The sequence below is a fragment of the Platichthys flesus genome, chromosome 10 (assembly GCF_949316205.1).
Source record: "Platichthys flesus chromosome 10, fPlaFle2.1, whole genome shotgun sequence".
Taxonomy (NCBI): Eukaryota; Metazoa; Chordata; class Actinopteri; order Pleuronectiformes; family Pleuronectidae; genus Platichthys; species Platichthys flesus.
In genome coordinates, this window is record NC_084954.1 from 9,302,169 (window position 1) to 9,316,084 (window position 13,916).

General features: G+C 41.7%; 1 protein-coding gene across 7 annotated transcripts in view; it reads left to right on the plus strand.

The window, feature by feature from the left end:
* The window catches only part of qkia (QKI, KH domain containing, RNA binding a), a 75,472-nt gene that overhangs the window by 25,683 nt on the left and 35,873 nt on the right, over positions 1–13,916 (plus strand). For all 7 annotated transcript variants that reach the window (XM_062398016.1, XM_062398019.1, XM_062398021.1 and 4 more), the window contains exons 2-3: positions 190–332; positions 10,751–10,867. In XM_062398016.1, coding sequence (XP_062254000.1) covers positions 190–332; positions 10,751–10,867 — 260 coding nt within the window. The remainder of the gene's footprint in view (positions 1–189; positions 333–10,750; positions 10,868–13,916) is intronic.

Consider the following 13,916-nt stretch of genomic DNA (forward strand, 5'->3'; position numbering starts at 1 on the left):
AAGGCAATTGACATATCTGTTGTTTTTCTTTCATTTGTTGTACAACAAAGATTTATTTCTACATTAAGCCTTTGCCCAGAAGTCAAAATCAATATCGCAGTGATTTATCAAATACAAATGGAAAAGAAGTGCAATTGTACTGTTGTTTTTATTCATTTGCTTACCGTACTCTACTTTTCTGTGTTTCAGAGATCAACAGAGTGCGCAAAGACATGTACAGTGACACAGTGAATGGCCTTGTGGAAAGACACCCCCTGGAGCTACCTGAGGCTTTGGGACCCATCGTCCACCTGCAGGAAAAACTGTTTGTGCCTGTCAAAGAGTACCCTGATGTAAGTACCTTGTTTAATCAACTTTCACAGAGTCTCAGGTTATACAGAGCCACTACTGGTGCCCTTTCTTTAAAAGTTTTAGGACTAATGTAGTTGTATCAAATTATTTAGAAACAATGCCAAAAAAAACAAAAAACTCAACCTAATTTAGGTTTAGCTTCTGTCTATTTAATAAAAAGTCAGCTTGTGGATCAATACTCTGCTTCCTGCCCTCGGGCCATGCTTTGGACACTCCCTGGCGGTCCTGTTGAGCATTACTTCAAGTTCCAACTGTAAGAGGAAGAAGTTGTAGGTAGCCACCTCTCAGGAGTGGGAGGGTGGGGAGTGACAACTGCATCGTTGTGGCCAAATAACACTGCCTGTGAGCGGGCATATAGTCAGCCACCCTCCTAACCCTCCTCACAGTTGCTCTCTAGCACACACATGAATGGTCGCGTCACGTCTTGAGGAGGAACGTTTCTCTTCGTAATCCCGGCAGCTTGCAGTGAGGAAATGAATGGAGGGAGGTGACGGAGGATAAGAGACACCGTAGAGCAGAGCAAGACCCAGCCAGGCATGGATTGCATTTTCCCCCTGACAGAATTGATAAAGGGCACCAGGGACCGGCTCGGATCAACTTAGCTATAGCTGACCCTCAGACCAGACCCAGCCTCAGAGCTCACCAGCTAAATCAGCCGACCAAATCCCATCTCTCACCTTTCATCTCTAGGGACTGGACCTCAGGCCCTCGGGACAGTTCCCAAATTAGCAGTGAGAATCCCATTTGCAGTTTGTTTTGCTTTTACGTGCTAATTGCGTTACAGTTTTTCATCTTATGATTCTTAACATCTTTGACATCTGACCAGGAGTCAATTATTTAAAGCTAATGTAAAAGTTCAGTTTAACCTATGCAGCCAAACCTTCAATCGTGAATAATTATGTCTACTTATATACTGTAGGTACTGAGAACATCGACATCTTTTCATCTGAAAATGGAAATGTGGTAGCACTGACCTTGTGTGGGCTCTGTGGTTGTATGTCCAAAATTTCTGTCTTTAAGTTTTATTGAAGTTGAAGAAGCATGAGTGATACTTTTCTTTAACTGAAATAATCTCTTTCTGTAGAACAAGGTATTTAAATACAGAAGTTCAAAGCAGAGTTTATGATAGACTTTTGAATGTGCAGTACATATCTTAAACATTTACTTTGTCTTTTATATATATATATATATATATATATACATATAGCCTTTTAAGTTTCAGTTCTCTTGGCAACATATTTAACATAAGGTCAGATTATTTAAAATGCTATTTATAAATACAAAATTATTTGGCAGATTTTTTACCTGACATTTTGGCTGTTGATATTTTAATGAAACTGAATAAAAGCCAGCATATATGATGACACACACACAGATATTACATGTGTGTTAGTTGGTAGGTTTTGTGTTAACCCTGTAAGTGATACATGATTTGAAGCTGTGTGGAAATGTGTGAAACACTGTCTACCATCTGTGGCTGGGAGGATATTCAAGCAATGATGCTCACACACACAGCCTATTTAAAGTGGGACATCCTCAGATGACCCTCCTGTTCCGTCACTGTGTGAGCTATTCTGCTCTTATCTGAGCAGGGCTGTAACTCAGACTTGTGTTTACCAGCTGCAGGGAAGTCCAACTATTCCAATTAGGCTTCCACCTGGTGGCTGAGATGAGTCACTGATGACTTAAGTAGAAAAATGTATACCAACACAAACATTACATTTTTTCAAACATTTCCAAAGGCAAGTAAAATGACAGGAAAACACACACATATGGTGATGTAAAGCTGCACATATATCACTTAGAAGTGTAGTTATTACATCTACAGAGGCAAATGACAGATCGCTTTGTTATGTACTCTATAAAAATTAGATGTTTGTCACGATTTCAATTCTAACAGTGTAACGTGTAATAAGTTGGACAGTCAATCATTTTGTCTATTTTCCCTTTTTGTCTCTGCTGCTCCCAGCATTTGTAATTTTGAGTAGGTGAGGAGGGAATGAAATGGGTTCATTATTTGAACAGCAGACAATTGTAGATGAACTATTGTTATGTGTTCAAGTGACTTAAACCAAGGACTGAACTCATCCTTCTGTGTAGGTTGATAATTGTTCAAACATAGAGCAAGCTCCAGTATCTGAAAATCTAGATTTTTTTTTTTTTTCTTCAAGCAGGATAAAGAGTGGAATCATTTAATAGTCGAGTACAAGTGGAGATAATGTAGGATCAGCGATGAAAGGGATAGATGAAAGAAATAAAGGAAGGGAAGACAAATGTCACTTCCTATCCCCATCTACCCTGTGCTAAAAGGAGAGGAAACAGTAATGATGATTATTAGACTGGGGAATATCTTCCCCCCCCTCACATTTTCTCCTAATTTCCCATATTCCTCATCGAAAAAATAAACCTGCATCTGTGTCTCACTGACGCATTTGTAGGTGTCCCCAAGAAAGCAGGAAACGACGCTCCAGGTATCTGATCTGTGTTTTTGAAATCACTTGGGAGAGCAGATTTGTCGTCGTTCATGCCATTACCTCGTCTTCTCCCTCTTTCCACACTTGTCATTTTGGGATTCCTTCCTCTACTTGGATTTTTTTCGCAGTTTTCACTTTCAATTACAAACGAGACTCTCACCATATCCTCAGGCTGAGGTCACACTTGCTCAAAGGGGCTTTCTCTGTCTCACCTAAAAGCCCCCGGCTCTGGTTTCACCAGTAGATAATTAGATTGTCCTGGTGCCTGAATGCTGTGCAGCATGTCAATTCTACCAAAATAACTTGCCTTGCCAGCACACCTCTACTCTAATTCCCTTAAGTGTTTCCCTTCCCTGGCTCGTGTGTACTTGCCTGTGAGCCCCACATCTGTCTGTGGATGTGTTTGTCTCTATCATCCCGTCTGCCGCCGTGACTCCCTGCTTGCTCCCTCACCGTTCATCAAAGTCAGCCATTTCCTGGTGTCGTCAGTGGTGCAGAGCGCTGTGAAGCGTCACCGTGGAGACTGCATCTTGACTGACAGCTGAGTCGCAGGCTATCTGATAACTTCAACCTTCAATTAAATGCTATCTGTGGCTCCACTTTTCTCCTGAGCACACGCTCACACACACAATGACAGGCAGCTGGCTGACAGCTCAGCGTGTCATTTCTGTTGACCTTCAGGCATCTGATAGGATATGTGACATGTCTTTTAAGTATGCCTCTGTCTCCACTTTATTTCCCATGTATTTGTATTTGCCAACCGTTAAATGCCCAAATGGGTTATGGGTCAGTAAGGGCAGCGAGAAATGCTTAGAAGTGAAAACATACACATGGACGCCACCCTTGCTTTGCTGACTCTATGAAATGAGACCCTCATTGATATGTAAGCTGTTGAGCAACTCTTATTAAGCAGGACGGTCTAAATTCTTTTAAGGGCAATGCAGAGAAAATAATGATAATTGATATAGATAGGAAAGCAAACAATGTGTGTTTCTGTGGTATTATAGTGTTTATTTGGTGTTCAGGTGGTGTTCATGGTACTTCAGGTTCCTTTTAGACACCTCCCCACACCCTCACCCAGCAAGCCTCCATTTTTTGGTCATTAGTTTGTATTTTGAAAGCAAATTAATCTTGTTTAGGATGACAATGACATGTTGCTTTATCGCCATGATTCTTCACTTCTATTGCAAGGCACACAAATGCGAGATTACCAAAGAAAGGGCTCTGGTGGTTTGAGCAGACTGGATTTTCCTGGACCTTTCGTTTTCACTGCAGTAAAATTGCCAGGCCCAGCCAGCCACAGCGAAAGTCATTAAGCTTGTTCCCATGAGGGTGTCATCACTTATCATGCCAGCTCCTGATATCCTTCTGACCCCCTAAGTCATTACTAGTCCTGGAAATGTACCTCCCACACCTCCCCTCCCCGATAGAGCGGCAGAGCGCAGGATTTTGATATCTCTTGCTAGCTAGCCATGCGTGATGATGATGATAATTTGATGAACGGATGGTTCTCTAGTTGGCTATTTGATGGGGAGGGTAATTACAATGATCGTTTAAACAGAGAGGACTATTTGTTGTAGTCAGTTAACATGACAAAGGGCAACAGTGTAAACTGGTAAAGATTCATAACTGAGCTTATGCCAATGGTTGCTTGCAAATTACCAAATTGTGCTTGTGCGCTGTAAGTGGATGTCTGCTTGTGATACCCGTCTGTCCCTGATGTATTTAAACTGAGAGGTACAGAGGGGAGAATGAAGGACAAAGGAAGCTGGCTGAGTACACAGTGATAAAGAGGCTGCACCAGGTACATGGTATCAGTTAATATAGAATCTGTGTGCAGTTTTTAGACCATAATCAGTGTTTTAAATAGTACCATTAATAATACACTTCTATTAGGTTTATAAAAAGATGTGACAAGTTGGTGATTTAACAATCCAATGTATGTGTGCACTCTCCTGAAATCAATTTTTTTAATAGGAGACACTTGCCTAATCTAAATGGCTATTTATTACAAATAGGTAAACAACAAAGTTCCCTGCTAAACTTATACACTTTGGTATACAAAACTCTGGCATATATGTGCTACCACGTATAAACATTGGATCTCAGCAGAGTCAACAATACCAAAATCTTCTGTACTTTAGTTTATATATGAGGTTCTCTATCACTAAAATAACAACACTAAAGATTGTTTGTTCCAGCAGCTTATTTCCAAAAGTTGTATTTTATTGTTAGGGGACCTTGAATATCAGAATATCATATCAGGGGGTATAGTCTTTCAGGTTGGTATACTTTTTGATGCGTTCAGAGAGAAGGAGGCAGCTGAATAATAGTGACACACTTCAATTTGTTGAAGCTGCCCTGTACACACAACTTTAATTAGATTTTGACCAGTCAGCTGTTCACCAGTCATCTGATGTACTGGGTGAAGACGATGACGCATGAATGAAATCGCTGATGGCTGATCAGATGATGCTAGTGTGACTTCAGTGCAAGGCTCTATTAAAGGATCGAGTGCTGGCCAGACGTGACCAATCTAAATTGAATAGTGTTTCCATTCCTCTCTTAATGATAGATTCACGGAAATCCAGTAGTAGGGCAAGGCTACCGTTATTCCACTGTAGTTAGCGTTTTCCTGCTCGTCCATTTTCTCTATCTGCAACTCGCTTATCTAAACGTCTAAACTTTGACCTGTGCCTACTTCAATAACGTTTTCCAGACTTCCAGCTTGCATCAGTCGCTCTCCATCTCCACTCGTCTGTATTTCCACCCTGCCTGCAATCCCCAAATAAACCCAAACAGAGTTATCAAAGGAGCTATGGATTAGGCGCTAAATGCTGGATGTGCTGAATATAGGGCTTTGAAGTTTGTCGGCCTAGGAGGCAGAGATGTCATCATTGGAATTTAAGCCTAATTTTCACCCCTTCTTTGCTCCAGCCTCTTCACCTCTAGCCCCCCTGTAGATCAAGCATATTAACCACTGGGGGCCATACACCTGTGTTCTCCTTATTCCCATACTTCTTCCATCCTCTCCTTCCAGTGTGCAAATGCTACTGGGAGCTGCTGACTGTATGTGTAGGTTGAATAGAGATCAGGCTACAAGGATGCCTGTTTACAGAATTTATGAATGGATTAATGGTACCATCCCTCATAACAATACAGTGAGCAAAACAGTGAAAATATTGGAGAAGTCTGGTCGCAGGAAAGAAATGACAATGCTGGTGTAACCACAGAATCCACCTTACTTTGATAAATTGCAGTGAGGCTGGCCAATAAGTGATTGGTATTCTCCTCTTGGCCTGGCCCCTCTCTTTGATAAGCCCTGTGTGCATACAGAGAGCATGATCTCATTTCCTGTCTCCCTAACACCACAAACAAAACGCAACCAAAGCCACAATTGTTCTTCTCCTCTGAGCATTGTCGGTGGAACTGCAGTCGGTTCTAACAAAAACAAACCACAAGGCACGTGCACGCAAACCCACACGTCAATCGGCTCTGGGTGCCGGGGGTGCCTGCAAGAGTTCACTCCCATGTATTGTGGTTTCACACACAAACACACTCGACTCAAAGACACAGTGTCGTAGACGTAGATATGTTCACAACAAAACCTGCCTGTGGAGAAGTGATAACTGGAGCTAAACAAAGAGCCTTTAATGTCAGTGTAAGCCCTTGTCCTGAAGGGGGCTTTGTGTATATTTGTCAGAGTGTGCACATCTTGTCTGTCAGTCAGAAACAGTTTGTATATTTCTTGTGTGTTTCTCAATATTGTTGGAATGTTTTTTAGGAAAACAGAGATAAAAACAAAATTGAATCATGAGTGTGGGACAGAACCCGTCCACCTTTCGCAAAAACACTGGTTTTGACAGTGTTTTTTTGTTTTGTTGTTAGCCTCAGTCCAGCACTACATCCCTGTAAGTTGGTTGGCCTGCTGTGGCGACTTCTCTCATTCGCCATTGCTGTTTCAAAATACATTTTAATGAAGTTTTCTTTTCTGACCTGGTTAATGACTCTCAAAAAAGCCCCCCAAGGACAAATCGAGCGACTTTTTATCTGTAGATGACAGTCAAGAGTTCAGTGCATGTCTGAAAGCAGTCTGTCTGCTCTGTTAGCAAAAGAGACAGAGCAGCAGTTTGTTACCCAGACGGAGGTTGTTCTGTATAAGAGACAAAAGCTGCTTTCACACATTCACTGCCACCCTGAACTTTGCAGACATCAGCCTGAGGAGGTGTATGTGTGAACACAAATGTCCAAATTAGTTGAACTGGACATTAAATGGACTTTACACTGACAGCTCTAACACAAAGTCTGTGTAATATTCAATAGAGCTGACATGTGAATAGAGCAGGTCATTGTCCGCAGAGCTCACAGCGACTGAGTGGAAGTGCTGATGGCGTTTCTATATTTGTCCTGTTCATTGGTGTATTGTAGTTCCATCACAACGGTTTTCCACTTTCTCCTTAGTTTTGCACGTTGATAATACATACCTTATACTAGGATATGATATTCTTTTATTTTTCAACTCCTGAATAGCTTGTTGCTCTCATCAGTCATGAGCAATCAGGTGCCACGGTAAAAACGAAATTCTTAATGATTATTATCACAATTTAGCTGTCATACTTTGTTGTAGATTTTTAATTGTTAAAAGCCTGTAAAATGTAATGAATTTCTCAGTCAGCAGTGACAGTGCAAAGCTTCGGAGGTTAGATAGTTTAGCATGAGAAGGTGAAGAAAGGTTTGTGTATTTGGCCGAAAGGGCACTGTGTTTGGGTAATTCTGTCAGCTCTTCAGAAAATCCTCAGGTTTTTGGTTGATGTTAGGTTTTAAAGTGCGTTTTTATTCTGCACCTTAGGTCTTAATGGGTTGATAGCAGGAAACAGTGTTGTTTCTTGTTACCTCTCAGGATTGACGTTAGATGCTTGATAATTTGATGCGTGTTGAGGATACAATTTCTTGGAGTCATTTGGGTGTAAGTAAAGCTTGCGGTGACTGCTTGGTCAGACATGGCGCCTGCTCCTTGCCATGTCCCCTGCCCACATGTGTGTGTGCACATGCCTGTGTCATCATTTAAAAAACACATCTGACAGTGGTTCACCAGCCTCCACACCCACAAGCTCTTCAACTGAGGGGGTGGGCGGGCTCTTGTGTCATCCTCTCTCTAACCCTTTCTCTCTCAACTTCGCTTAGCTCTCTTCCATCAGGCCCTTGCTCACTGTCAAGTGCATTTGTCATCAGCATATTCATGTCTACAGAGAATTCTTACTTACCACTGTCGGAGGGAGACTGGTATAAGCAACACCGCGAGAAAAGGCCAGAAAATAAAATATTAAATGCTCTTTCTCTATCACTCAAGCAACCCCCTCAGATTTTAGATCGCATGTTCTCTCTTCCCCTGTCTCTATCCTTTTTGACATCTGTGACTTGCTTTGTAATTCACCTATTGTGTGTATTTAATATATTCATGTTATATAATTCTGATGGGATTTGGACTGATGGAGGATTCATGAAGCCTGTAATGCTGGTGGGAACTGTCACATGTCCCATCTGCAGAAAAAAACCTATAAATAAATATAGTACGTTTTTAAACCTTGCAGGTTTAAATATTGTGTGTGTATATGACAGCAAGCATTCTTTGGGTGTGTGGTACTGCAGCTGCGAGCAGGAAAGCTGAATAACAACACCCTGGACGTTGTCACTGTAGTCTCTGTTTTAAAGGCTAGAGGCTGTGTGTGTGTTTGTGTGTGTTGTGTAGGAGTACCACAGCGTCGCTTTAAAGCCCTGAGCTCGGGGTTCACCCATGTCTGTAGCAGCACTGTGATGCAGACAGACAGCCCTCTCCTGTGCTCCTTGGGGCTGTGTGTTTGCGCGTCTGTGTTGTGTATATGGGTGTGTGTGTCAGAGGCAGGCCAGCATGCATCTTTGGTGGCTGACCTCCGAGGACAGGTGCCCATGCATCCTTCTGCAGGCACACGCACACTCCAAACCCCATCCCCTGGATCAGTTTTCTTGATTAAAGTGAACCAAACACTTGCCTTGTGACATAGAAACATCTCGTACAGCTGCATGCTACGATCATCTGCATCTCTCCAGCCACAGTCTTTCCTGACAGGCTTCGGATGCAGGCATAGCCCAGAAGCTGGGACAAGGGAAAACAGCTTTGAGTTTTAGCCTGTCCTCACTGGTGTTTACATTGTTTAGGGTAAAAATACACAAACTTTGCGTTAAATTTGTAATCCCTCTGTAATTAAATGTGACTTCTCTAATGGCTTTTTGGACTTTGCCGGAGCATTGGTGCGGTGGAGTGCTTAAGCTGATTTCACTGCGTTTAAGAATTGAATGCAGGGGTGTCACGGCTCATTGTCGCAGCTAAAGAGACAAACCGTTGTGCCTCTTGTCGTCAAGGCATTCAACAATGCCAGTGAGCATTTGAATATTTCAGGTTTGGAAATTTAGCTTGAGTAATAAATATCCCTTTTTTAAAGCATTGGAGATCTCTTACCCGTCATGCTCTCCTGCAGTCCCTGTTAAAACATGGTTGTTTTGTTTACCACACTCTTCCTCATCTTCATTTTGGCTTAAATTGTGTTGGATTATTTCAACACATTTTCGCTTTCTCCAGTTGGAGGCTGGTTTCAAGTGGAGAGGATTATGTCGGTAAATATGTTTCCTTTTGGTATAAAGCTCCCAAGCCACTCACCATTGAAATGAGCCTCGATAAGAAAATTGTCAAGCAAACTAACTTACTTCACAGCTCAACTCCCCTCTTCAGCCTCTCAAACCCCCACTATTCCCACCCAGGTTAATTCATGCTAATTAATTTCCTTTTTCTGAAATCAAGTCGGGATGCTGAGGTATATACAAGCCAATCCCAGTGTTGCATGTGCTTGAAAAGCAAGTCGGGTGGAAAGAAGAAAAAAAAAAAAATCTATTGGGAAGTGTGTTTATTATGAACACTTCTCTTCCTTGATAATAATTTATAAACTCACATAATCTTTCCAGTGCTGCTGTCTCCATGATGAGAATAAAAGCATCACATTTTTTAGCCGTGTTGCAGGAGGGGTGTGAAATGGACGATAGAAATAACTGATCTGCCAATTCTTAGGGGGATTTTCAGCCGGATTTCCGCAGACTGATAATATTAGCTAGCATTAGCTACCTTGCAGGGCTTTACTCACAACCACAAGGTGCAAATGAAAAGGTCAATCCTCTTCATGAATTTTTTTTAACTAAGTTCATTTTTTAAGCCTAATTCAAGTCATATTTGCCAATAATCAATGTATCTGTATGTCGAATAGTTTGACTGGGGCAGCATTTTTCTGTCCAAACTCGTACAAAACAAGAAAACGTATTGATTCCAGCCAGACCCCAACATCTCCTTTGTAGCCGACCGAGTGTATGTTCCACTGTCTATCAAGCGCATGGTTATTATTAGTATGTGTGTAAGAAGTCAGCACAGCTGACATTACCGGAATATCATTTAAACATTTGTGTGGCCTGTCGTGTCCCAATAGGCCCTTATGGGTCAGGTCAGGTATCCGTGTATCCGTGTATCCGTGTGTGTATCCGTGTGTGTGTGTGTGTGTGTGTGTGTGTGTGTGTGTGTGTGTGTGTGTGTGTGTGTGTGTGTGTGTGTGTGTGTGTGTGTGTGTGTGTGTGTGTGTGTGTGTGTGTGTGTGTGTGTGTGTGTGTGTGTGTGTGTGTGTGTGTGTGTGTGTGTGTGTGTGTGTGTGTGTGTGTGTGTGTGTGTGTGTGTGTGTGTGTGTGTGTGTGTGTGTGTGTGTGTGTGTGTGTGTGTGTGTGTCCGTCCTATCCCATGGTCAACTTCAAGATGGAACTGCAATAGTTGTACTGAGGGAGTTAAAATGTCCTAAATTCGTACACTCTGTATTCACCTCTTAACTCACTGGTTTGTTTCTCTGTATCAACAGTATAATTTCGTGGGGAGAATCCTTGGCCCTCGGGGTCTTACAGCCAAACAGTTGGAAGCAGAGACGGGATGTAAAATCATGGTGCGAGGCAAGAGCTCCATGAGAGACAAGAAAAAGGTAAGCTCCTCAGCGTGGCAGAGTGCTCTCTGTTTGATCTCTTTATAACAATGTCACTGTTTAGATTCCATTCACACAAGTCAAATAAATAAAACCTTTATTTATTTGACCAAACAAGGATACACTAAGCCCACTCTTTTCATTCCCCACATGTCTTGAAATATTGCACAACAATGTGAAACTGGGAGGGACAGGGCGGTCGCACAGAGACACACCACTGGCCCTGTAGAAACACGAGGAAGACACATGCCTGGTGGCTACATTCTGACATCTGATCAGGCCATTTGCAAAACGCTGTGCAGTGGAAAGTACAGAGGGCAGTGCTAAGTAAGACGGCCAAGGCCAGGGGCTACCTCTATTTCTGGACCCGCTGATCTGACGTCTGAGTCATAAAGGATAATTTGTGTGATTGCGTATCCCGTGACCAAAGGGGTGAATTTGTTTGCATTATTATACCTGCAAATTGTATAATTACAAATAACATTGTCATTCTGCTTAAGAAATTTCAGGCTTACAGACTTTTAAATGATGTGGATTGTCTGTCTTGTACAGCAGTTGTGTCTTTCAAGCCTACAAATTTGCCTCATGGCCTATCTCAGCTTAACATATCAAATTTTGATCAGCTATAGCAGACAATGTAATGATGAAAACGTAAACTTTGAAAACAGCAGCAGCTTGCATCCCAGAGCTGTTCCAGATTGTGTCAGATCAGATTTGTTGATGTTTGTCGACAGCAAATTGACAGTTTTTCATTTCAAACATCCATGCCTGTTTTGCTCATGGGCCTCAGTCATGCTTAAGCCTGTTTTTCTTCTTATACTTTCCTCAATGAGTGACAGCTCTTTGGAGTTCAATTTCCTTCTCGTCATTTTTTTTCTTCTTTTTTTATCTCTATGTCCGTGCCTCCCAGTTGCCCAGATTTGCAAGGTGGTGCTATTTACGTTAGTCAGAAAAAGTGTATTTCATCCCTCTCAGTATGGGAATCACCTTCTCTACACCATCTTTCACACACACGCAGTCGTACGCATATTTTCAGCTGAGTCATAAGCTTAGAAGCTCCAGTTGGCTGCAGGGCCAACGTTTTCTTCCTGCTTTCTCTTTTATGGCTCCTCCATTCGTATTTTAATTTCCATCTCTTGTCATTTCCCTCTGAGTGTGTTCATTATTACAGAACGTGATTAAGACGTTCTGCCATGGTTCTTTCTTTGGAATTAGATCCAGAAGTAGTTAAATGGGAGTGAACACGCTCAAGCCTGTACAAATATATGAATGCCTTTATAATTTCTCACGAAGTTAAAACTTGATGGCATGTGACTGCTTGTTTACCAGTGTGACGCGGTGTCATGTGACCCATCAAAGGCCCTGCACATTTCAGTTGAACATTGACGAAGGCAAACATGAGCTGTTTGTGGAAGGAGTGAAATAAATGGGAACATTTTAAAAAGGGCATTCATGCTTTTCTGTGCTCATGAATGAAGTTAACTGATTGTGTTGAATTGTCCTCCATTTAAAATTCCATTTTCTTTCCTCGCTACTTTCCCATCTCTTTGCCGTTTATGAGCGGTGGTTTATATATTTACTGTAGCGAAATGATAATGAAAAAGACAACCAATCACTTCCTATTTATTTTTCCTTTCTGTCTCCACACTAAACAACATAAATCACTTTAAGGTTACCTCATTGTACCCCTAATGCTTTTGGATGGCTCCCGTGTGTCATAGCTGTGGCTCAGATCCAGACAAAGCCTCAGCCGTAGCCTCCAGCCTCTGTATCCTCAGCCTCGGAATTTTCAGCTTGATGCCCTGTGGCAGTCAGGAAGCCGCGGCAGCAGCTTAGCCGGTGTGTTTATTCAGGATCCATTAGCTGCAACGTTTTTATGCTCTCAATAATTCAGCTAGTTGCTCCCTCCTGGGCTGCACTGCCTGATGTGGAGTCAGCTCACTGGAGCTACGCAGTGGGAGGGAGCGGAGCATTGACTGGGGGACAGTGAGAGAGGCTAAATAAAAGGAAGAACAATGGCAAAGAGAATAAAAGCAGATCAAGTAGAAAATACTCACTCTGAGATTTGTATTGTTTTCTATCATAGATATTAAAGCTCATATTGTACACATACCGGCACTGAAACAACAATACTCTTTGTTGACTGTATCCCATAGTCATTTGGATGGACATTATTTTGGCTGCTGACATTTAACTTTGCTCACAAGTTCTGTTCAATCCAGCAGTCACTGTTCTGATATCCCTTCATTTTTTTTGTATGCCTTTTTATTTTGGCCAATAATGAGCATTTACTCATTTTAAATAAGATTTCACTCAACCGCTTTTAACATTTAAATTTGAAAAGATGCAACAACCCTAACGGATCGTTTAAAAACTCTATTGTAATATGTGTAAATCAGAAAGGAACCTGGAAAAAGAAAACACTCACAATAGAAGCAAAGCTTTTAAAACAGCCCTGAAATAAATCCTGCATAATGTCGTTCAGGTTTGTCAGCACTGTGTCAGAAAGGTGGATTTTGATTCTGTTCTTTATAGGCCTTATTTTTGTTTTTATTGTGTTGTGCAGTTATTGTTTATCGGGTTTGAATTAGCATTTTGATTATAGTACTGATCATAAATTTGTGAGGAAAATATGAAATGTAGATGTATTTGCAAACTCAATAATTACCAGCAGATTTGGCTGTCACTGATCTATCCATTCATGAAATGTGACTGAGCTACTGACAGTCTACATCTGCAAGCAAAGAAGCATGGTCTCACTGTTGCTGTAAGATAATGTTGCACCACAGCCTATAGTAGTTGGCTTTACATCGTGTTAAACATAACATTTAACATCTTAACTTGACTTTCTCTGTCATGTGCTTTAAGGTGTCTCTTCAAGTTTGTATTTTTCCTCCCGGTGATTCCGTAGCCGCAGGGCGTCTCCCATATATATGTCCAGACTATGGATATGAACACCTAGAAGTTTACAATAACTTTCATTTCTAACCTATTTATTGAGATGGAATTCCTAATCACTGTATGGAACCTGTCAATGTGTTTGTGCGGA